Genomic DNA, 25,208 nt, shown 5'->3' with positions numbered 1-25,208 from the left:
TGGGAGGAATTATTTAAATCTAACTACGCAGAGCTATAGACCTTCAAGCTGCACAACACTCACAAGACATTGAACTTTCACTTGTGTACTCTGTTGTGACATCTTTCACACCCAAGTGCAAAGTGAATTTCCACGGCGGAATTGTCACTGGCACCTAGTGTGACGCACTTTTTTTAGACTCTAAATTTTCTACTGTTCTCATTCCTTTAGTTTTCACTCTACAAGTTCATATTTTAAATGTTGCCACAAGCCTCTTCCCCCTCAACATGAAAACATATAATTCAGTTGTTTGTTTGAGACGTGACCCTGGATTAACAGGAATGTCCTGTCATCTTCTCTGTTTGGCTCAATGTATTATTTTTTTTTGTCAGATTGATCAAAGAGTCACCACATCTCTGCTGGACTGGCCTTTCTTCACTGGTTGCCAGTTAACCATAGATTTTATTTTAAGATTCTCTTACTTGTTTTAAATCACTGCCTGCCCTGGTCCTAGCTTACATCTTTGATCTCATCCCACAGATCCTCTGATCAGTTACTACTCTTGCTTCCACTTTTTCAGTCCAATTCCTTAAGGTAATAAAATCTTTTTAAGAATGCAAAACACCACTCCTTGGTGTCAAATCCTCCCCTCTTGTTGTAATTTTAAAATCCAAGTTAGAGACTCCCCTCTCTGCAATTGCTTTTGAGTCACCATAATAATTTACCTACTGGCATAACTGCACTAACTGCCACAGCGCTTTTCAACTTTTGTTTGCCTTGATTTTAGTGTCCTGCAGTTGAACATTTCTCAACAACACACTGTCCAGGGAAACATAAAAGGTAAGTTTATACTGAAATAGAAATAACAGAAAAAGATGGACGTTGGAAGATAGTTTACCTATTTGATTTGATGACTCAGAACTACAGAAAATACAATTAAGTTGAATAAACACTTTTTACTGAACAGTTAAAACAGAAAAACTGAGACAATGCAAGTGAATATTCCAGAATATAAAATTGCTTTATTCATCTTCACAAACTGAATGACAGCTCTGTAAATCACTGTTTACTAAACTGTCTAAGAACACAAATTTCACCGGAAGAGGGAGACATCAAATCCCTGTGAAATTGACCAAACAGCAGCTATATTCTCATCGCTCTTCTGTTTGCCTCTGCATAACTATTCAGCATAATCCTATTATTATCAAACATTATTAACCTCACAACCCTTGTGATAGCAGTTTCAGCTGTTGTTCCATCGCATGCAATTTATTCCATGGCTGCAATGCTCATTACTCTGTGTTTGATTTCCAAATAAGTCCATATGACACCTGTTAGATGAGCCAAATAGATCTGGGGCATATCTTGGATTCAGCCTCGTCAGTCAGACGAGAAGGAATTTTCCCCCTGGCAGTTGTCCCCTTCACCTGGATTCCTCCCACACTATGCAGAAAGGAAACACATAAATAACCTTTTTATAAAACGCTCCTCTAGCTACAAGCTAGAGGAGCAAGCTTCAAGTTAGTTGTTTGTTTTTATTGTGATTTCAAAGATGAAGTCTTTCAGGAAATAAAATGAAGACAGGTTTAATCTCCCATCTTTCTGAGTTCGAATTATTTTCTCGCCATTTACAAATAGCATGTCATCCTTGTCTCAGTTATTAATTATTTTTAGATTTAATTATTTATTTTTTCTGTCCTTAAAACAAAGCAGATATTTGAAGTATAGAAAAACAATATGGTCAAAAAGAGTCTGACTGTGAGCTAGTTAAAAGAGTGAAGACAGAAGACAAAGTCTCATTTGTCAGCAGGCAGACAGGTAGGACTTCATTTTGTCTGCGAGTGTTGAGAGATGATAGCTTTGGGTTCCAAATGACAGGGATTGACATGATATGAGACTTTTCAACAATCTGCAATAATGACCTTTTCTCAGAACCTACAAACTGTCAGGTAATAGCATGTCTCAGGTGAAAATGGACAATCTTTCGGCACACGTAAAAGTGTTACCTAGAACTCCCCCCCCCTTAGGTGTCCTATCACTAGTCAGCTCAGAGGTATCTCTGGAGATGCTCCCACCTCCACAAAGACCTGGTTCAGTTTGCATCCACAGGCCCCCATGACCCCCCCCTGGACAAACAACAGCCTCATTCTCTGCACCACTGCTGACCTCATTTTCTCTTTGTGAAGGGAAAATCCGGAGTTGCATTCTGTTCAGTGGCAAAAGGTGCAACAACTGCGAGCGGGACAGACCTCTCTACCTCATGCACAGGCCTACAGATGAACGCGGACGCTGCTGCCTTTTCCCCAGGACTGTATGCGAGCAAAACATGGTAAGAGAAGGAAGACTAAATATTCACTACACCTTAGTCCGTCTATCTCATGTAGGCACCATCACTCTCACATTGTCACCTTTGCAGTTTACAGGAACAGCTGGTGTTAACTTCCGTCTCATACGACACTTGTTTGTCACATGTCCTTGTGTTTTATTTTGCCATCCATCTTGTGACCTATTCTGTGCAGCTGTGCAGAACATCTGAACTTCTCCTGCACTATATAATACTCATGCCAATTCCAAAGGCCACAATCACATGTTTAGCTAGACTCAAGTGCTACCGTACTACAGATGAGCAGATGGTATGACATTTATTTTGATTCATTTTGTACTGTAATTTTATACCAAGTCTGCATTTCACATCTATGCAGAGCTTTATTGTAATTATTGTAACCATCTCAATATGCTGCCTATAGAAACAGCTGCTACTTGGACAGTAAGTCTAACTAACGCACACAAAGGCGTACACACACACACACACACACGTTTTACAAACAAAGGAGATATATGACACACACACCTGTACATACCTACAGCTTTGACTCCATACATCTAGATTGGTCAGTGGTAGCTATTACTAAGGATTACTATGCTCCCAATTAAGTTTGACAGAGTGTGACAGGTGCACTTTTGAGGAGCAGATTGTCAGTGGGAAGGTTTTGCCGCAAAGTACGCAAACTTGCCTGAAGTTCATCAAATGGGAGCAAATGACAACTGACGTAATTGCTGTGAATCTTCATAGAGTCTTGATGGAAACACATTATCAGTGATTGAGAACCCAGCGGCTGTCAGTCATCCTTTTCCCTCAGAGCAAACAGCAGGAGTCACAGGGACCAAGGGAGCACAGGGCTGGTTAAAAGGGATTCATTCTACAACTCAGGGTAAGCTCTTGCAGTGCACCACCTGATGGGCAGCACGCGCTAGGCTACAGTAGCAATCCTGCTCCCTAATGCATTAAACAAAAGACCTGTTGGAACATAGCATCTGAAATATAAACAACAAGCCTAATTAAGACTTTGCACTGAATCTAACAATCTGCAGCGTAGTGATAAGTATTGTAAAGTGCTTTCTTGTAAAAAGTCTGCCATGCTTTTTGATTTGATAGTTCCACGCTTGTATAGAATATAGAGCTTATTAATTTCTGCCTCAGCCTTGGCGCTGTGTGTCAATGTGCTATATATGTAACAGTTGACATTTAATAATTCTTGTCAGCTCATTTCTGGTATCAGAGGGCATTACCTCTGGTCTTAACTGTTGCTTTAGCTCACAGGCTCGTGAGGCTGCTGGCAGCAGTGTGTGCAGTTGGACTCCTGGGAGGCTTAGCTGTAGGTGTCTGGTTTCTAGGTGAGTCACTCTGTCTGAGAAAGAATCGCTTAATGAGCTTAACAGTAACCAGAAACTGAAAATGAATGTGCACGTCTGGTTCTGTGCATTTTATATAGTGGAGCCTGATATTGGTTTTCTGAGGCCAATATAATTAAATATTTTTTTAAACTTTTAAAGGGTTGCAACCAAAAAAGATTTTTGCTATTGGTCAACTCGTTGATGATTTTATGAAAGTAATCAATCGTCTATACAATCCTACTATTATCATACATTATTAAACTCAATTGTCTATACGTTTTTTAAAAAGCTGTGCACAATGGCCTATAAGCAGCAGATTTTCCCCTTTATTTCCATTATTCCTATTTTGACCATATCATAGTGGGCAAAACATTAACAAGATCTTTAAAAAATCCAAGTAAATGTTAGGAGTATATTGACTTGTTATATCCAGTAGAGTGTGACTAATATTAAGGGCAAAAAGTCAGATTCATTGTTGAGATTCTAATTGCCTCCCATGGGACCTTTAGGAAAGATTTTAGAGCTGGGAGAAAAATGATAATAATGTCAGGCATTTTTTCTAATCTGCAGCACTGCTAGTAATGAAAATATTTCATTACTTTCTTCCTCTGCATTGTTATACTTTATTGCTCTACAAGAGTGGCCTTGTCTGCTATGCTGCTGTATGTGTACAAATGCTGATTATCTGGTAACCTCTGGAAACAAAGGAGTGTGCTTTAGCTAGTGATTAAACAACTTATCATCTCTGCCTTTACCACACAGTCAAACTTCTGCTGAGGCCTTCATCCTCTCAAAGTCCAGCGGGACTCGGGGACACAAAGGAAACCTCTTTCTGCAATGTGACGGAGGATATTTCTACATCTGATCCCAGGAAAGGTCTGTGTATCCTGCTGTCTTTGGTGTTTGTTGGGAGGCAGGCATGTGTTTCACTGTTTTATGAACAAAAGAGTGAATTTTTTTTGTTGTTTAGCTTATTTTTAGTCTGTAGTGATTTTTGTTCGCTCAACAGTGGCAAAATTACCATTCCTTGGCTACTTTTTACCTTTGGCTTACTCTTCAGAGATGCCAACTGACTGACATAAAAACATCACACATAATGATCTGTTTGCATTGACTGCATTAGCATAGAAACTTGTGTTTCTCCTAATCATTTACCACTCATAGATGAGGCTCGTTCATTACTGTTGACTGAGAGCTTGTCTCTGGAGGGATTTTCAATCAATCATGTTCAGTGTTTTACAGAATCAGTCCAGAGAACTCCCTCCTCGAGATCCAGCTAGGGAAGCTTCCCACCTGGCTGCCGGTGTGCTACGAGAGGTGGAACTCCTCACTGGGAACGCTGGTCTGCAGACAGCTGGGCTATCTGAGGTTTGGTTTGCTGACAGGATCTCTCACACTCACTCACTCACTTACTCACTCTCACACAAACACACACACTAAGATGAGAGCTCCTACTTATAACTTATAATTCATTTATAAGTCAGTTTTGGCAAGGTTGAAGGCGCAGCTTTATTATGTTCAGCTAATACCTGATTTTTAATCTTGCTTCACATTTTATGAGCCTGAATTATCTTTATAGTCACTTTCATCTATTTTGCATATGTTCTCTTTCCAGACTGACCAAGCATAAAGGAGTGAATCTAACTGATATTGGGCCAAACTACACTGATGGCTTCATACAAATTACTTCGGAACACAAAAGCACTCTGGAAAATATGTGGCAATTCAGGTAAGGCCATTTGTCATATACACTTTTATACTCATAATGATGCAGAGAAAATTATGGCAACTAACACATTAATTATGCATCATTAGTTACCCAATTTATTTTCATTTAGGGGGAGCTGTATCACAGGGAAGGTTATTGCTTTGCAATGTTTTGGTGAGCAAATTAAACTTTAGTTTTTGTTTGACTTTGCACCCAACATAAAGCCCTGTAGTTCCTATGTAATTCTTAAAGGGCAACTTCACCAATTTTCAACTTGCTTTTAGTTTAGGGTGTAAATCTGCATTAATGCTCTTAAACTTCCCTTTGACTTCCCTGTAATAAAATATTTATCTGCTTCTAGCTGAAAAACTGACATCACCCAGAGAAGTTTTTCATCATTAGGAATTCAGATGGTGTCATCTGGAGGAGCTCTGGAAAAGCAGTTTGACCATGATTACAAACTCTATAGTGTGAGCAACAAGACGAGATAATCTCAACTGAAGGTCCCTCTAAGTGATATCACCTCCAGGCATTTTCAGCTAGATGTAGAGAGTTTAATGATATTTATCTACATCTAGTACCCAAGAACCAAAAGAAGCAAGTTCAAAATTTGTGAAGTCGTCCTTTATACATGGACTGGACGATGCAACTTGCTTCACCACTTTGTGATCACACCCCTTTTCTGTATAGAGTGTGGGACACGAGCAAAGCTGCCCAGGATAATCGGTGGAGTCGAGGCCCCACTGGGCAGGTGGCCCTGGCAGGTCAGCCTCTACTACAGCAATCGTCACACCTGCGGAGGCTCCATCATCACTAGTCAATGGGTAGTCACAGCTGCCCACTGTGTGCAGAAGTAAGACAGCTGACCTTACCAGCAATAAATTCAGAGGTCCAGAGCCGCAATGAATGAGAAAAAAAACAGTTATTAAGAGCTCCTCTGCACTGGACACATCGTCTCTAATGTGTATCTGTCTCCTCTTTTCCTTCTTCAAATGTCAGCTACAGGCTGCCCCAGGTGTCCGGCTGGGTGGTCTATGCAGGTATTGTCACCCGCAGCTTAGCGAAAATGTCTCAGCACACAGGGTATGCTGTGGAGAAGATTATCTACAACAAGAACTACAACCACAGGAGCCATGATAGTGATATAGCACTGATGAAACTACGTAGCCCACTGAATTTCTCGGGTCAGTTGGAAAGCCTCCTCACGAGCTTTACACACAACAAACTGCTAAGCCTAAGACAGTAGCAATATGTTGAAATATTATGGATTTGGTTAATAATGTCATTTTATGGAGATATTAATATAGATGATATAGATAATATTTCAGCAAACATTCCCTTCATTAGACCACCACAAGTGGTGCTAGGTGTCTAGGGTGTACCAGCTTCTTTAACTGTAATACAGACTTTCATTCAAAAGGATACAAGCATATGTTGCATCATAACTCAAAATCCCCCTCTGCTGCATTGCATCTTACAGAGCAAAGCCTTTATACAAGTTAAACTGTAAGCATACAACCTCAATAAAGTCTAAAGATTCCCTCCAGTCATGTTTCAGGATCTATAAAAATACTCTGGTTCAAAGTTTGTGTCCATTATGATTCCTTCTACAAAATTTGAAATGATCTTTAAAACATTTAAAATTCACAATTCATAAATATGTAAATGGTGGTAAATGCTGGAGACAAGATTACTTCACTGTCCATTCTCAGTGTATGGAGCTTGGAAGGTTTCAAGTTTACACAGTAATTAGCATACGGAACCAAAATTGGCATATGCAATTTTTTTTTTTTTTGTCTGTCAAACAGCATGGAAGAAAAGCCTTAATTAAGATAAAGATGATTAAGGAATATCAATAATAATTCAACCAGAAATATTCCTTTTCCTTTTATCTAGATACGATTAGGCCTGTCTGTTTGCCTCAGCACGACTATGATCTTCCAGGTGGCACACAATGCTGGATCTCTGGATGGGGGTACACACAGCCTGATGGCGGTAAGAACACATCGCAGCGCTCTAAAACCAATTTACGTCTGCTGGAACTATATTTTAAATACAATGTGGATGTGTTTGATGTACCTTCACAGAAACCTTAAATATGTGTCTTCTCTCTCAGTTCACTCACCTGACACCCTAAAAGAGGCACCAGTTCCCATAATAAGCACAAAGAAGTGTAACAGCTCCTGCATGTACAATGGAGACATCACATCACGGATGCTTTGTGCCGGATACACAGAGGGAAAAGTGGATGCATGTCAGGTCAGATGTTTGCTTTGAACATTAGCATGCAGCGGTGTTTTAAAGATTCATTGTCTCTTCTACGATTTGTTTGTGGTAAAATGGTGCTATATTGAAAGCTGGGTCACTCTGTAATGAACACTGTTTGTGTTTACCTGTCTAGGGGGACAGTGGGGGTCCTCTGGTTTGCCAGGATGAAAACGTGTGGAGGTTGGCAGGGGTCGTCAGCTGGGGGACGGGCTGTGCTGAGCCCAACCATCCCGGGGTTTACACCAAAGTGGCAGAATTCTTGAGCTGGATCTATGACATGATTGAGGTAGACAGACATTTGGAAAATTCTGTGAGAAGAAGTATAACAGGGATTAATGTGTAGAGTTTTCTTCCATGAACTGAATTAGTAATTAATTATGAAAACAGTTCCACATAGATTTTCTTTCAATTGATTAATCAATTAATTACTGCAGTTATATAATGTACCGATTGTTGTGTAGTAGTCGATATTTTTTTACATTGACAGCCTACACTGAAACCCTGCTTACACAACAAAGTGCTGCATCAAATAATTAAATTATCCAATTATCTAGCACTCAGACAGAAGCCTATTGTGACTCTACATTTTACTGATAATGCTTCTGCTTCTTTGGCTGAAGTAACCTTTTGAAAGCAGCATTTTTACTTATAATGTATGTATAATGTACAACATAATGTAATGTATTTTTACATAGGTACTTTTAGTAGAGCGAAAGATGGCAATACTTCCCCCACCACCGCAGCAATATCAGAGCCTTAATTTGATTCATAAATAGCCATTATAATGTTTTTATATTTTAGAGAAGGAAGACACAGGAAGCAGCACAATGGAATAAAATTACTGTGTTTTTTGCTAATAATCATTGTTCCTCTTTGTAGAATTACTGAGGACGACTCATGATGCACAGCAAGCAGAGGATGCAACTTGCTCTCCGTTTGAGACATTTAGAAATTATAGCTAGTACTTTTACTTTAAATGTCCGTTATATAAATTCAGTATAAAGACAGGCTTGAAACAACTAAATGCATTTTTACGTTGTATTTTTCATGTACTAAAAATAAATTATGCCTCTTTCATGTGTGTCCTGTGTTTGCTCAGCTGCAGCTCTGCTTTTAACCGCCAGGTGGTTTCTGTGTGACGTTTCCTCATATCCAGTTACTATAGCAACCGATAACATAAGCTAAACTAGCGTTAGTTGTAACTTTATTTTGAAAGAAATTTACTAGTGTGTTGGATTTGTATAGTGTTGGTTTTTATATTTAGAACCTTTCAATAGCTGCACTCGGTTTAAGACCACAAGCAAGCTGTTTTTCTAAGGGTAAATTACAAACATCAGCCTTTCTCTAAGCTAACTAATTACTTGTTTTTAGCAAACTAAGCTAACAAGTGGCTAACAGTTAGCGTTAGCGCAGGTGCTTGCTAAGATAACTCCAAATAGTTACCTTAAGATGTCGTCCACGGGCAGTACAGAGAATGTTTTGGAGCAGGTGAACCAGTTTTGGTCCATGTTAGATGATCTTTCTGAAAATAACCCCGAAGGCTACCACAAGTTCATCCAAAAACAAATGAAGGAAGGGGCTGAATTCAGCGCCCCACCTGAACTCGACTTTTGTTTGTGCACTGAAATGCTGGTAAGTTGGCTCAGTGGCAGCAGCGTAATTACGACCAGGGTTAACTTGTTAACTTCACCGTAACAGGCCTCCATAAACAATTTCCCATGGCAAACACTGTTTTTGTGTCAGAGCAGGGACAGACACAGGTGCAGCTCATTTAAAAGAGGCCCCGTTCCATTCCGTTAGCCGGCAGGTTGAACATCGGCGTTACCCCGTAGTCTTGTCACCCTCAGATTCTGTGGCCCCAATTACGATCGTGAACTGACCACTGCAGACATTTTAATCATATGATCATATTCATTCAGGATCTTTGGCAAATAACTTGCAGGGTAAAAGTTTTGACCCCCACTATTCCCTCGCAATCCAAAAAAACGAGTATTGCACAGTATTGTATGACTATATATAATATTTATATAAAATTATATATAAAAGTAACTTTGTTAATTTTATTGAGTGCTTTTAAATCCAAACTGAGGTTTTGAGGCCGAGTCCATTACATGCACCTTTTTTTTCATAATTTGCTTGTAAATGAATTTTTTAAAATTGTTTTTGTTTGTGTGTTAACTGTGTAATTTTGTAACTGTGTTTTATACTTGCTGCTGCCTATCTTGGCCAGGTAATAAATAATAAATAAATATTATGAATATATATATATATATATATATATATATATATATATATATATTTATAAATGCAACCATAATTAAAGATACCTTTTGTTTTTGTGTAAAGTCCTTCTTAAAGGTGTATCAGGTAGATGTGAGCACTATTTCTATATCTACTGTGCTACTACTGTACATCTAAAGATTTTTTGAATTATTTATAAAATGAGGTATTATTTTCTCTCTTATTTGTTTAGTTTATGAAATGTCTATAAACTGTGAAAAAAAGCACATCATATGCTGTAATACCCATTGCAACATTTTCAAATGTGTTTTGTCAAACCTTGGTCCATCATCACAGAGTCCATCTGTGTCTTCAACAGGAGCCCGAGAAGGGGTTGCTGTATGTCAACATATGCAGCTGGAAACGTGTGCCTGCACCTCAGGATCCCAGCAAGCCATTACCTTTATGTGGAGGAAAACTGGAAACAGACACAAATGAAGATCAAGGTCAAACACAAAGCTGTGCTGCATCACAAGTGACAGATTTATTTATTTTTTTGTTACATGGTGTAAACAAGAAACCAGATAGATTGTGTGTTTTCCTTCCACAGGCCTGTACAGTGTGTTAGATGTAGCATTAAATCCTGCAGTGCTACAAGAAAGTAAGAAGGACAAAAAGGAGATGAACCAGATCTATATGCTGGTGTTGAGCTATGCACATCAGCAGCATGGAATGAGGTTATCTCAGCAGTACACTGTTGTCGGCCATAGTCCAAAAAGTAGCCCAGATGACTTGCACCGACGGTTTGGGTTTCAGCTTTGGCCCAGTATCTCTAAAGAGCCTCAGACAGGTAGAGCAATAAGTCTTAAACCCTGATAAGCTCCTAAAAGCCCTTTCTATTAAAACTCTACCACTGCTACTACTGCAGGTGTATCATCTTTCTCCTTTCACCTTTTACCACAATTCCTAATGACCCATAGTCCTCTTTTTTACAGCCAGTCAGACACCAGCTGCCCTCCTGCAGCAGATCTCCTGTCTACGTTCAGAGAAACAAGACATGGAGCCGGCAGCCCAAATTATCTGTAGAACTGCAGAGCAGAAAAAGAAGGATTTGATTCAGGTCATTTCCACCACTTTTGTGCAGCCTCAGAAGCCAGAGTACCAACTTGAGGTGAAGAAGGACCCAGCAGGAATTCCTCTCAGCATGAAGCTGACAGTGGAGCTGCCAAAGGTTTGCTCCATGTCAGAATGCCAGCTGAGTATCTCCAAGGTTAGCAGTTACACACTCCCCTGAACCGAGTTATAAAGAACACTTTTAGAACCTTTTAAGGATATAGTGTGTGTGTGTGCATTATTAGATGTTATAAAAAATACATAACAGGCCTGTTTTGCTGTTGTAGGTCTTAAGAGTGTCCCGATCTATTTATTTATTTATTTATTTTACAGAACGATGTATTACTGGAGGTTGAGGATTTTTACCATTTGCTTCTGGAGTTTCCAAACACGGTAAATGAAGACACAGCGTCAGCAATTTTTAACAAGAAGAAACGAAGGCTGACTTTAAGGGTGGATGTTCTGTAAACATGCCCGCAGTGGAGAAGCACAGCTTCAAAAACAGGAGGAGTCCTGTAGCAAATGAGCTGAGAAATCTTGGACACTGAAAATACCTCAAAGTAAATAACCAAAACAAAATGTGTGCAGTGCAACAAAAAAAATCCCAAAGGACAAATTATACTGTAAACTATTAAAATAATAAACAGCTCCCTGTCAACTGGTCCATTTCCATAACTCAAATGTGTTTTTTTTTAAACAAACATCACTGTGTGGGTTGATCTGCAGCAGCAAATTTAATTCTCTGCCCAAAAATATAATCGACTTTAATGACAATAAGTGTGCTTTGTTTATTAATGTGGAGGTGTATAATGGCTGGGAGCCGGTGTGCAATGTTGTCCATGTAAACTGGGGGAAATAATTGACAAAAGTATCCATGCAATAATTCATGTTTATTAAAACATCAAAACTGATGCAGAACAACAATTGGCAATCACTATTTGGCAATCTGGAACATGTGAAAAACATCCGTAAGCACTTTTATTTTAAGGTTTGCATACTGTGCATTGATTACAGCGTTTCAGAACAGAACTCATTATGTGTTATTTAGTGTAAATTACATTAACCTTCTGTATAATTCAAGCATCACTAATTTATAGTCCCACATATTCATTTACTGCAAACTGCAAACAACATGTAATATGCATATCTTAAAAAATAAAAGTGGTACCCAAAAGTTTTCATATGAAACTGGTTTCAAAACCTGGTGTTGAAATGTTTTAGATCATTGGTCCCTGTTAAATATGTTTATAACTTAATCTGTTATGGCATCACATAGATTTACAGTGGCATCCTGGTCCAGTGGGGACAACTGAGGTTTGTAGTGGTGATCTCTGGTTTCTGGCTCTACCTCCTCTCACCGTGGTCCTACTCCACCCACGCCACAATCTTCCCCTCCCAGCCAGGCACCACAGCTCCGTCCTGAAACACCTAAACAACCAACATCCAGCATTTAAATATTCACATTTACAAATCCAATTTCTACAAAACGTGAGACGCTGTGTGAAATGTAAATTGCACAAAAGCAAAAACTCAAGTGTTGAAACTAAGAAGAAGGCCAGTTTAGCATCCAGAGTCTAAAACTGTGGAGCCACGCTGTTATAGTATGTGCAGAATGAAAAACAAACAAGAACACGTGTTTATATCATTTAGCGATTAATGCTGAAGCATCGACTTGCTGACTTTGGGAGTGGGCATCATGATTTCCCAAAAATAATTTGGAATTTTGATTCGTCAGACCACAGGACAATTCTCACCTTAATGAGCTCAGGCTCCTGTTTATTCCCAGCTATTTCTTTACATAGTAGAGAACCGAAACACAATAGTAGAAATAGGGTTTGCAAAATTTACAGTACTATTATATGTTTCAGATAGAAAGAAAAAAATGACTTCTCCGTGTTGTTAAATTTTCTGGGATGGAAACCAGTCACTGCAATAAATGCAGTCATGGTTAATATTAGTATGTCTTACTCTGTAACTGGCATTTCACATTTGTCTGCTGCAACTGATGTAAGAAGAAATCAGGGCTATAATTTGACTCCCACGCCTACCTCCTCTTTTACTGTGCCAAACTCCGGGTCAAGGGCCTTGAAGTGGTATCTGAAATTGCCTTGTCTGTCTACAGCTGCTTTAAAGTCTCGCAGGGTCACCTCACCCAACCTGCAAGTGCGCGCACACACACACACACACACACACACACACACACACACACACACACACACACAAGGTCTTGATATATGCAAACAATATACACCCACAGAAGCATTAAGCTTTTCTAGGATAAACATTTAACTAGGATCCACACTGGCAATGCAAAAAAAAAAAAAAACAGCTCCAAACCAGACATGCAGACTACAGTTCATCCAGCAACAAAGAATAATATATGAACCCAGCATCATGTGTTTGTGCGTTTACCTTTTTGGGATGTTAATCAGAAATGGAGTGAGCGAGCGATCTGTGAAGTAGAGCACTTTAGTGGAGATGGCTGTGTCCAGTCCCGGGCTGCTGTGTGAGTGTGCCATTTCTAAAAATAATAATAAAAAAAAAAAAACAATTATAAAAAAAGAAAAACATGTTTTTCACAACCAGAATCTAAAATGGCTTTAGCCTCGAAGCAAACAATGCCCTCTCCCTACATGGCAGTGTAATGGAAGGGCACAATTTGGTTCAACAGCCAGAGATGAGATGTTGCAGAGGATGACAAATCCACAAGAAAACAAGGTTTTTCTTTGTCTCACTTGAGCTTGGCGGCCAGGAGTCACGGTCTGTTGAGTTGGCTCTACGTCCCGGTGATTTAAATTCCTCCTAGAAGAAGAACCAATTACTCAGAGTCAAATGTCATTTGTTGTTGATTCATCATTCATCAGGTCAACTATGTGTTGATGCGTTTACATGCATTCTGCAATAGTGTGTGTGTGTGTGAGAGACAGAGTGTGTACCCCTCTGTCCTGTCTGTGCTGGGTGTCCAAAGAGTGTAGTCGGGCCATCAGACTGGACACACCCTGCTCCAGAGTGTCCAGGGTGTGGTGTTGGGGGTCATGGCCAGAAAAACTGTCCCTCAAACTGCGTAAGGCCTCCCGGACCAGCTGCAGCTCTTCACCCTGTGACAAACAGCTCTATGATAATTATACAGTTTCTGCAAATGTAAATAAAGTTTTGAGATTTTTGCAGTTTATTGAAATATTTCCATTTAATTTTTATTACACCACAACAGAAAATATTCTACTTTTATCTGGCAACATGTCTATTTCTAGATGTTGATTCTCAATAAATAAAAGACACATAAACTAATAAATTATGATTCGTTACTCATACTTTCTTATTATTTATTAATGCATAATTCTGACTTAATATCATTTAATTTTGAAACAGTTCTCATTTTCAGTAAGTAAGTAAGACAGACCAAAACAAAGGACCAAAAAACAATGAAATCCTAACTGAGGTTTCATTCAATATTTTTATGTAAGATACATGTTAGTGTGTTTGCATGTTCAGTTTGGACAATTATTCCACTATTCATCAGCCAGTGAATTCATCACCAACACAATTGTCTTTAAATATGTTTATAATCATACTCCTTTTTTAACCACTATAATATCAATTATACTATATAATAATAGAAGAACACACTCAGTCAAAACAGTTACTTTCAATCAAATAGATTTGAACTCTGCTAATCATCTTTCCACTCGCCACAGAATTGTAATTTCATTCATTTCTTTTGTCTCCCTAACCTGAAAAGATTGGTACCGCGAAAATAATAATCAAGATTGTTAAAGAGTTTTCCTTCCATGTAATCATAATTTAGATTAATAACAGTCATCGTGATCCCAACTGACTTCTCCCATTTAGCCAGCAACAATGACTGTTTCCCTGTACTTTTACACTCTTTTAGTGGATCATGTGGACAACTGTTTAAAAACGGAAACTTAAGGGTTTTCTGACTGTAGCCTGTGTCTATAATGTGGTAATGTGTTTACTAGTTTTCTATGTATTTATATTTTTGACTCTATATCTCTTCACGTTGACTTATTATATCACAACTGTGACTTTGTATCTCAATATTGTGACAGCATCTTGACTTTTTCTGTTGTAGTCTTGACTTGCTGTCTAATAATTGTGACTTACAGCGAGCATCCTAGTTTTATGATACAGAACTTTTATCTCTTATCTACTGTATATAATCAGACACCCAAATAATCCTTCTGTTTCATTCATGGGTATCAGGACAAAGAAAAGGTACATACTGCATTGTGCTGGAATGCTGCAGGAGATGTCGAAGACACTGAGTTACTGTAACCACCACACGTGCTGAATAACTGGAAAATGTTATGTCATATAATACACATTTATACACAAAACATTTGACAAGTGCTCTATAAATAAATATGATGAGGAAATATGTGATTTACACCCAAATATATTGTGGAAATACTCGAAACATGTCGTGATCCGTACCCGTCCAAGGCTGCCTTCATGTGCTTTATGCTGACCTTCATCAGGCTTTTGTTGATGTTGGTGCAGTATTCGGTCCTTCCTGCCGTGTTGCTGCTATTGTGACAGAAGAAAGATGGATAACATAAGCACCTTTGTATCTGAGAAGGTATTGAAGTGTAAATAATAAAAGACAGTACCTCATATTCACTGAGCAATTTGTCCCTTTCACTCAGCTTCCGCTTTAGCTCCTCCTGCACCCAGATACATGAACATGATATTAGAGTGACATATTGCTTCCACGTAAAGCTGCATTGAGGTCAAGCGGGGTAAATATTTTATTGTGTCAAACAGAAACCATTGCTTGTCTCACATTTTCCCCCTCCAGCTGATCTTTGGCCATGTTGCATCTCAGTAGCTCCTGCTTTAGCTGCAGCACAGCATCCTCCTGCACTACCAGGCGCTGCTGCAGAGCATCCTAATGAGACAGGGGGGAGCGATCAAAGAAACATCCAGAGAAGACCTGAATATGTATGTACTGCTTTCACCTGTCTTATTGACAGCACCCACCCATGTGTAAGCTGATTATATTCACTCCTAAACATAATTGTCTTTTAAAAGAAATGAAAAATATATATGGTGTGTGAGAGTAAGTGCAGAATCATCAGTTTGGGAAGGTTCAGGAGTAGAAAAGAATAAATAAGATCGAATTATATCCTTTAACCTGATTTAATTCACACACAAAGGACAATATTACAGAAAGCGGTTTACCTTGATGGCCTGAATGTGGCGGGCCTCCTGTTTGTGTCTCAGGAGTTCCCTCTAAGAGCCACACAAATGAACAGAGAAATTCGATCATTAGAGAAAGGGACTCGCTGCTCATAAGGCAGCTCATCTATGTTAAAGCTAATTACATTTACTTACTGTACCTTGAGATCGAGGGCTTCCTCTATGCTTTGGTCCAGACGACTGCGGGTTAGAACCTTCAAAGGCAGAGGGTGCGAGCAGCATAATGAGAGAATGGAAAAATGTCAGAACATATGAGGAGGCAGTATGTCTGCATGACAGCAGGCTAGGAGATCAGAGGGATTCATTTGTGCTCTACGATAGCCACGAGAAGAGTAATGGCTGCAAACATCATCACAACAGAAGGGCTGACACTGACACTTCACACACAGTGGCGAGCAAGTCTTGTTTTCTCAAGTTAGCAGAGAGAGGGCACTGTACCAGCTGCTGTTCAGTGTTAGCCCGGTTATCTCCGAAGCTCGAAGATCCATCCTGGTCGTCCTCCGGGAGAGAGCCATGGAGCAGCAAACCCTGAGCAGAAAAACACACACAGAGTGGAAGCCTCGTAGCATTATTAAATATACATGGCAGAGACGACTGGTACATTTCTGTTTGTATTGTAAATAAAGCAGTTCTAGAATTGTTTTTTTTTTTTTAACTTAGCTGCAAAACAACAAGTTTCAATTTCAGTTAAACAAGGCAGAAAGTTAAACTTATATTCCAATCTTACTGAAAAACTTGCAGAAGTGTAGACAGACCAACTCCACACACACACACACACACACACACACAGATAATTACTCTGAAGAACCAAAAAGATCAAAAAGAGAATTGTGTTGGATTTGTCAAGAGTTTTATGTACAGGCAGCATTGTAAAATTATAGACACCTACTTTATTTCTTCTTAATTGTTTGTTTTCTTATATATATAACTAGCTATGTTTATAATCAGTAAAACCCAGTAAAACCCTTATTTCTTTATGGAAAAAAAGCTTAAATTGTCTAAAAAAAGCCTTAATTGTCATTAAACTACTATTTGGTTTGTGTTTATTTGTTTGAATTGATAAACTAATAAATCACAAAGATGTTTAACTAACTTGGACTAATTTAGTATTGGACACGTTGATGCTATTCCTTCTTTGTTGGACAGTAAGGTTACCTCACATATCTATTTTTAATTACTCTGCAGTGAGGTGGCTTATTTTAGCTGCTACACCACTAGATTCTCGTCATGCACGCATCTTTCAAGATGTTTTTTTTAATAATCACAAAATAAATAAATATAGTATAATATATCCCTAACAAATACTGTTCATCACAGATTTTAGCATGTATTGTATACTTGTGTAGTCTGGACTTACTTGTGTAGTCTGGACTTTATTCTGTAAAGTGCCTTGAGATGACTTTGTTGTAAATTGGCGCTATATAAATAAAGTTGAATTGAATTGAATTGAATATTGGTCTATTCTTTGTATTTCTTAGAACTGATCACCGTATATCATCTGTTTCGCTCCTTTACATCTTTGTCTCAATTATTCTGTGTTATTCCATCACAAAGATGGCTTGTATATGGAAGAAGTGTTTAAATTTAACTATGGAGCTGGGGAAGAAAATGTAAAGCAAACAAATATATTTTCTGCTATATGGCACCTAGGCTGTATGTGAAACTAGTGTAGTGAACTATTAAACTAGTAGTTCAACTACATTTTGCAGTTGTTTGTAGGTGAGTATAGTGTTATATATGTATGTAAACTACATAGGGGGTGGCTATAGCTCAGTTGGTAAAGCCAGTTGCTTACGGACCACAGGGTGAGTGGTTCGATCCCCGGCCCTGGCTATATGTTGAAGTGTCCTTGGGCAAGACAGTAGTAGTAGATCTATTGAAACTACATATTATTATTGGGCCCTAATGAAATTAGATGATTTATATTATTATTATTAGTAGTAGTAGTAGTATTACTTCTCTAAAACACGCAAGTTTGAAGCTGTTTTTGTTGTTAACATTGTCAGATTAATAAGCAAGATGTAAGCAAGACAACAGGCCCTTTTTTTACCAATGGTCAAATCGTATAAAAATATTTTCAATAGGTTTTTTCAGCCATTTTCAGCTGTCACCTGTGAAAAATATTGGGCCATAGAGAATTTTTAAACCATTAAATTAAACTTGAATATATTAAGTGTGAATTGGTTGTAAGTATTCATTTTTGCTATTTATCACCAAAAAGTTGTTGCATCCTGTGTGACAAAGCTAACTGAGTACACACTTTTAGCTAATTTCTCTGCCATTTGAACTGTGAACAAGTTGGTACTTTATGCAGCAAACTTAGTTGAAGAGCAGTTTTTGCTGGCATGTGACTTTTAGTTCATATCACATGTCCATAGTCAATGTGATCAATTCTTCACTCTTTCTTATCTCTTAAGTACTTTGAAATACTTTTTCTAAGCAGACTAGATTTCTGTAGTTCATCTTCTTCAGAGTGTAAAGAACTTGGTGGGTTTTGCAAAGCTTTGATAAAGCAGCTTCTCAATAACTGTGTAAAAAAAACATCTGTAATCTAAATTCACAGATATTTTGAAAATGTTTTTAAATGTTGGACAGATTCTGCATCTTACTAAGTGTCTACAAAAAAAAAAATGAGATCCCAGATTTCCATTGCATTGGAGGCTGGACTTATGTTTAATCTGATGGTCTGGGGTCTAACATGTGAGTGCCTTGGTGTAGCACCTTGATTAAATGCAATCCGGTGACTTCAATTAGGTAAAATTTAGAATTTTACAGAGATGCTACATGTCCTTCTTTACTAAATGTTTTGAAAAAACATTGCATGGCCAAAGGCTCATTGGTCTTGGTCTCACAGCTAAATTTGACCTGCCCCTAATGCAGCTGTAGTCTGTTATAGCAGTGCTGCAGTGTGTTTTGGAGGGGCGCTATGACCAGGAACCTACCTGTAGGCGGAACACCATCCTTCTAGCCTCCTGCATCTCCTTCTCCAGCTGCTCCTGGTACGTGTCCAGTTGCTCCTCCCAGGACTTCCCTTCCTCCTGCCCATCATGCGCGAGGGGTGGACACAATCCACAGAGAGACACCTCCTCTGAAAGGATGGGAAGACGCAGGCCACATGAGGCGAGGGAGCTTTTTTATTGTTTGGATTCACTGCATTGTATCTCGCTCTATGAGAGTAGATGTGCAGCCAACCAACCTGTAACAGATTTCTTCTCTGTCAGCTCAGATTTTTCATCCCAAGCTTCCCCCTGCTCTTTCGACTGATCATGGACTGTTTCTTCTTTAGGGGTTTCATTGGACTGCGTGATAACATACTCTTCTTTGGGGGAGTGAGCGGGGCTGGCTGAGCTGAGACTGAAACAGATGGTGGGCACAGGCAGGATGAGTGTGTTTGAATCGCCTGCCAAATGAATGGCAGTAAATAATCCTCCTTACATAAAATGAAGATATACATGTTAATAACTCCCCGAGGAACAAAAAATATAAATTAATCCCACCTGGGCAAAGTATTTCCACCTAAATGCACTTTAAAAACACCCATAGGAATGCAGAATATATTGGCCTATTGAATAAATAATAAAATGAATGACCACATTTCACAGAACAGGATTAAAACCTGTTCAGAACATAAACAGCGGGAGCAGGAATGCAGGCAACTCCGCCATTTTTTCCCACAGGAAATTCTTTACATAGTTTGCTCCCCCGTCAGTCTTAATTTGAAAACATAATGCTTGTACGGTTTTTGCAAGGCTGCTTTTCTTCCATTTTTTTTATGTCTGTGTTTACTGAGAGCATCTCCAGTAGCCTGAGGTTCAGGCTGGCTGTCATTCTCACTCTGCTGTGTTAATAGAAATAGGGTACAGCTGCTGTGACCTGTGACCTATGGCACTATGAACGGTCCTTTAAACAGGGGATTCCTTCATTTTCCCCTCTGTGTGTGTGTGTGTGTGTGTGTGGTAAAAGAAGGCTACATCTGTAGAAACAGATGTAAACTCAGTGCTATAAAAGGGATGGAAACGCATTACAATTTATCTCCCTGCTCCTGAGGCCAAACAAATAGAGAAAAACTGTGGGGGAAACCAAATACTGTCTTGAGGGATTGCATTTGCACGGTTAAACATGTTCTTACCACACACTGCAAGCAGAAAGATATGGATTGTAACTCAGGAGATTACTGCTTATCTGCCAGCATAACTCAGCAAATGATGACATCACAACAGACAGGAAACAGTAACACGTGTCGTATGTGCTGCTGTTAAAATCACACTGCCCCTGTACAGATTAATGTGTTTACATATCCCTGTGACTAATATTATAACATGTCTAAAGTCTGTCTCTTTTACTTTAAAACCGTGCTTGTGTACTTTTACCATTTGTGCATGTTACTATTCTAAAATAGAAAAGTGCTCTTTCATAGCACTGTTTAATTTTCCTAGGTACTTTAGGAATTAGGAGAATTTAAAGCCCCATCAGACTGGAATAACTCACCTAAATCACTGTGATCTATTACTGTCATTTACAATTTCAAGACTTCTTTGCTTGTTTAACTTAAATATACATGTTCCCGTATTATTTAAAAGTTAAATTCAGTAACAGAATGGTCCTTAGTGTGGCAGTGTGCCGTTATTACAGTTTGTCAACTACTGTGTCTCACTTAGCTGTGTGTAATTTAAGTATCGTGTTCTATTTGGTTATCATTACCATCATGTATGCATTTGTTGGTATTATAGTTGTGTTTGGAAGATTGGAAGTTTTTGAGAGTATGATCACCAAAGCTGCTACATTTTAAACTGAGGGAAATATGAATATTGTTTTATTTTTGTTTTTTTTTATCTATTCCATAGTTGCTGAGGCGTTTCACTGTAAAACAGATATGTGAAAATGAGTAGTAGAAGAAAAGTCAAAGGAAGGTTAAGATGTACCGTACAGTCTGAGCACCACCGGTTGTGAGCTGGCTGATAGACTGAAATGTTATCCTGTTGCTACCATAGACAAAGAAAAACCATCAAGAATAAATATTTGAACTCCTCATTTAGTAGTTTAGTCCTGTGACAAGAGTGGCCACATTCACTATGCTGAAAAATCCGATAATTAGACCCTCTCACCTCCTCAGAAATGGTCATTGCAGCAGGTCCCACCCCTCCAAACACACACAGACACACACACAAAGAGCACATGAACTGTGAGCATCTTATCACATGCTGTAGTGATTAAGTGTTTTCTTTTTTCCAAAGGGGAGCAGAGAAGCTGCTAATATATTTTCATTGCAGATGATGACATTATCTGTCATTGTCTCAGGGTAAAGTTCAATCAACTCTAACAAATCTATTTTAGCTGCCCTCTGACGAGTTTCACCAAAAGACCATAAACATACAGATAAATCTAGAACATGTGGGTTAAGCATAAGCTTACACACTGGGATTTGCAAGAGATGAGCTTTAGTGCAACAGATTAACATCATCTGATTAGCAGTGGTAGAAATTCACTCAATACATTTACTCCAGTATGTCACTTGAGAAACATTTAGGCCTGACAAACCTGGTCCTAGAGGCCCAGCTTGTGTCAACTGGACACACCTGATCCAGGTAACCAACAGTGAGTAGTGCAGGGATAGTTTGAAAACAAGAAGAGCCGGGGCTCTATAATATGATTATAACATGAATATGTTGCTGATAATTCTTTGACTTTTGTGTGCAGTGTGGTATGTTTATGTTGTTATATTGGTAGTTTAAGTTCAGTATTTGTGAATGTGTGTTACTGCCAGTGGCCTGAAAATATGTATTAAATATCCAGTAGACTTTTATTTGGCTCTTCATTTTAAAGGGTTTGTTCAACATACTGTCTGGCCAATACAAGTAGGTGGCTTTTTAGAATATGATCACAGTCTATAAAGAAGCTTTACTTTAAGTGTAGAGAACATGTTTTGTTAATATACATCAAAATCTCGGATCTTCATCTGTATCATTAAAAGAACCAACAATAGAAGCTGGATGGTGGTTGCTAGGAAATAGCAGCTCGGCTCACACAGACACATACAGGGACACACCCACACCTCCTGCACTGTATATACTGAACAAAAACCTGCACAGTTTAGGAATGAATGTGATGCTGTGATGGTAAAATGCATTTCTTACACTAAGACACGTGCTGTTGAACATGATTTAACTAATCTGTAGTCTCCTAAATTTAGGCCTCCCGTGTTGCACATTGTGCATCTCTGCCACTGATGGATTCATCATTAGAGAATAAAACAACAGCCTGATTTGACATAATGTTACATGATAATAATCAAAACTGCTCTTACCATTTCATCTGTTTGGCTCCCATGATGTCGTTTACAGGCTTAACCTCCCATACAGTCAGAGTGCCGCATCTGGGTGATGCCCTGCTTCTCAGTCAGGACCATAACCCAGACACGGCCAGAGGCAGCAGGGAGGGGAGCAGCCCTGCAAGCAGCAACCAGAGAAGTCTCCACGTCGCACACTGTGTTCAATCAGAAATAACAGCACGTTCAAATCCTCTCCAGTAACATTTTCCTAAAACATAAAACTCCAAATCCTAATCAAAAGCCCTGACTCCTTCCCCTAAATCATACCAAGTCTCAATCCTAGCTGGCAGAGACAGAGAGAGACAGAGGGAGAGAGGATTGGTGCTCAACAACACCAGCCACTGAATTCTGCCTGGTTTCTCATTGCACTCGCCTTGTGGTTGAGCTCAGCAGCTCCTATTCACGAACACAATGCTTTTTGTTCCTTGCGAACACGAACTGATGCTGCTCGTGCTGCATCTTTTCATCCTTTTCTCTCTGCCGGTCTTTTTTTTGCATGAATCCCCTCTGTTCTCCCCTCCCTCCTTCCCTCTTTCTCTTGTGTTAAGTTGCACTAGCTTTGTGTCAGTCCTTCCCTCTTTCAGTGAGCCAGGATGTCAGAGATGGCTCTGTCTGGGTGTGTTTACCCTCCCCCCCGCCTCTTCCTCCCCTTGCTCCCCCCCTCTTCCTCTTCCCTCCTTTCCCCCCGCTGCTCTCTCCTTTTACAGGGAGGAGGAGGAGGGTGATTTTCTCCTTTTCTCTCCATTTTCCCTGTGCTTTTTCTGTACTGTAAGTCACTGCAGCTGAAAAAAGAAAACCAATACGTAGGCTGAAAAAGAGACATGAAGAAGCATGTGGTGATGTCTTTTTTTTTTTTTTTTTTAAATCAAAATCGCAATCTTGCAAAACAACAATATACCACAGAAACTGAAGAGGTTAATGATATATTAACAGAGAAAATGATGTTTACATTGTGTAGATTAGCCTATAATTACAGCTTTTTTTTAAAAATAGTACTTGCATTCCAGAATTTTTTTCAACAATTGTAACAGAACCACTAAACCGCATTTATTTAGAAAATTTACTCAAACATTAGAGGCAAAAGAATACATTAACATTTTGAATGCACCAGCTTCATAACTCAAGCAGCAGGTAGCAAAAACTACCTTAACTACCTTCTGTGACAAAGACATTTTGGCTGAGTACGCCGTCAATAAGCTGGTTGAAAATTAGCTCTCGTCCTCTGCAGGAATGTGAAACAGGTCTACGTGGCAGCTTGTACTTCTGCTCAGACCAAGATAACAATATCTTAAAATGTATATGAGCAATATGAACACAGGCTTCTATGAGACTGTGGTGTGATAATGCAGAGTCATGAAAATGCATGTAGACCAGCAGTTTAAGATTTAGTAGGTCAAACAGCAAAAGCAAGCGAAACTATTTCAGCAGCAGTTTTAGATGCACTCAGAAGTAGCAGTACAGTCTGGCATGAGTATTACAATAAAAGTCTTAGTAAAACAAAACATTATTTTTATGCTGAATGGCCCATTCGATTCAGACATATATTATTGTTCTATTGCATTATAATTATTGATGTGTAAATGTGAAAGTATCACTTTTATGCTGTAGATATTAAATGTGAGACATAATTTATAACTTTTTACAGTGCTGGGTAGTTCATGATATTTTATTAGTTTTTTTTTTATTTTGTATTGATGATCTGAATCTACAAAGTAACTAGTTAAAAAAAATATTGTAGTAATGGTCTGTACTTGTATAAAGATTTTCTACCTTATCAGTACCCAAAGAGCTTTCACATTCACACTCATAATCACACACACACACACACACACACCAATGGGAAAGCTGCTATGAGCCACTAAGAGCAACTAGCTTGGGGTTCAGTGTCTTGGTCATGGACACTTTGACAGGTGACAGGAGGACTGTGACTGATAACAATGTAATGCACACGGTATACACTAAATAACCAGGTTTAAAGACAGGAGCTGTCATATGTCTGAAATACTACAAAGATTATGTGTGTGCTATAATTTTGGATTGTGAAATACACAATGACATTTTAATCTCATAACACTATAAAATAAACAGTGAAGTTGCTTTAATCACTCAATCCTAATATTTAATTTTTGTTATTACAACTGCATGTCAGTACACAGAGTACTGACAATCATTGTAGGTTAAATAGCTTTAAAGATGATTATAGGTGGAGTTTTTTACCTTTACGGAGACCCAGGTTAGTTCTTTTCACTCTTTTGACTGTGCTAAGTTAACAGACTACTGATTTGATACATTTAATTTGACATATTTGAGTCTAAAGTCCTTTCAGGCAAGCTAAGAACCTATTAAACTGATCCATACAACCCTCGACTCAGACTATGTGTTTATGTGGGAATAAACAGAGGCATTAATTTGTAATTAATTGTAAATTATTAACTATGAATATGTTAATAATTTTAATAATTGTAAAGTGTTACTGTTTTGTCATCCACTGAGGCATCACTTTGATTGTTTTTGCTCCTGACTTGAAAAATACAAGGACAAACTTTGGTTGAGAGCAGGCACACGATGGGAATTTGGCAGACCAAGATGTGACCAAGGGAACCGGAGGGAACAAAGTGTTTCTTTAACAGAGAGTATTCAGTTCAGGCAGAGATGATAAATATAAGGAGTGACTTTGCTGTTCAAAGTGCGGTAGGA

The 25,208-nt window shown here is 38.7% G+C and overlaps 3 protein-coding genes and 1 long non-coding RNA gene across 4 annotated transcripts; 2 read left to right on the top strand and 2 right to left on the bottom strand.

Moving 5' to 3' along the window:
* Positions 1–962: 962 nt before the first annotated feature.
* On the bottom strand, positions 963–9,207 carry LOC137128883 (uncharacterized). Its single transcript, XR_010914652.1, has 3 exons — positions 9,074–9,207; positions 7,756–7,900; positions 963–1,422 (listed from the first exon to the last, which is right to left on the bottom strand). It is a non-coding gene; the product is annotated as an uncharacterized lncRNA (long non-coding RNA).
* tmprss5 (transmembrane serine protease 5) lies at positions 2,154–8,713 on the top strand. Its single transcript, XM_067507539.1, has 13 exons — positions 2,154–2,308; positions 3,053–3,191; positions 3,574–3,654; positions 4,417–4,530; positions 4,887–5,022; positions 5,270–5,383; positions 5,493–5,536; positions 6,053–6,215; positions 6,362–6,546; positions 7,259–7,357; positions 7,479–7,621; positions 7,764–7,916; positions 8,510–8,713. The coding sequence occupies exons 1-13, from the start codon at positions 2,240–2,242 to the stop codon at positions 8,516–8,518; spliced, it is 1,449 nt and encodes a 482-aa protein (XP_067363640.1). The 5' UTR covers positions 2,154–2,239; the 3' UTR covers positions 8,519–8,713.
* On the top strand, positions 8,803–11,703 carry pih1d2 (PIH1 domain containing 2). The gene is made up of 5 exons (XM_067507541.1): positions 8,803–9,262; positions 10,230–10,356; positions 10,461–10,700; positions 10,846–11,120; positions 11,297–11,703. The coding sequence occupies exons 1-5, from the start codon at positions 9,080–9,082 to the stop codon at positions 11,429–11,431; spliced, it is 960 nt and encodes a 319-aa protein (XP_067363642.1). The 5' UTR covers positions 8,803–9,079; the 3' UTR covers positions 11,432–11,703.
* Positions 11,704–11,834: 131 nt separating this feature from the next.
* On the bottom strand, positions 11,835–23,108 carry dixdc1a (DIX domain containing 1a). Its single transcript, XM_067507540.1, has 16 exons — positions 22,885–23,108; positions 22,488–22,666; positions 19,380–19,537; positions 19,126–19,271; positions 16,622–16,711; positions 16,324–16,377; positions 16,166–16,216; positions 15,768–15,872; positions 15,595–15,648; positions 15,419–15,511; positions 15,208–15,279; positions 13,900–14,061; positions 13,699–13,765; positions 13,376–13,484; positions 13,012–13,120; positions 11,835–12,391 (listed from the first exon to the last, which is right to left on the bottom strand). The coding sequence occupies exons 2-16, from the start codon at positions 22,508–22,510 to the stop codon at positions 12,329–12,331; spliced, it is 1,356 nt and encodes a 451-aa protein (XP_067363641.1). The 5' UTR covers positions 22,511–22,666; positions 22,885–23,108; the 3' UTR covers positions 11,835–12,328.
* Between the last annotated feature and the right edge of the window lie 2,100 nt (positions 23,109–25,208).

This window comes from Channa argus, chromosome 6 (genome assembly GCF_033026475.1).
Source record: "Channa argus isolate prfri chromosome 6, Channa argus male v1.0, whole genome shotgun sequence".
NCBI classification, from domain to species: Eukaryota; Metazoa; Chordata; class Actinopteri; order Anabantiformes; family Channidae; genus Channa; species Channa argus.
The sequence above is the reverse complement of the archived record's forward strand: the minus strand, read 5'-3'. Positions and strand labels throughout refer to the sequence as shown.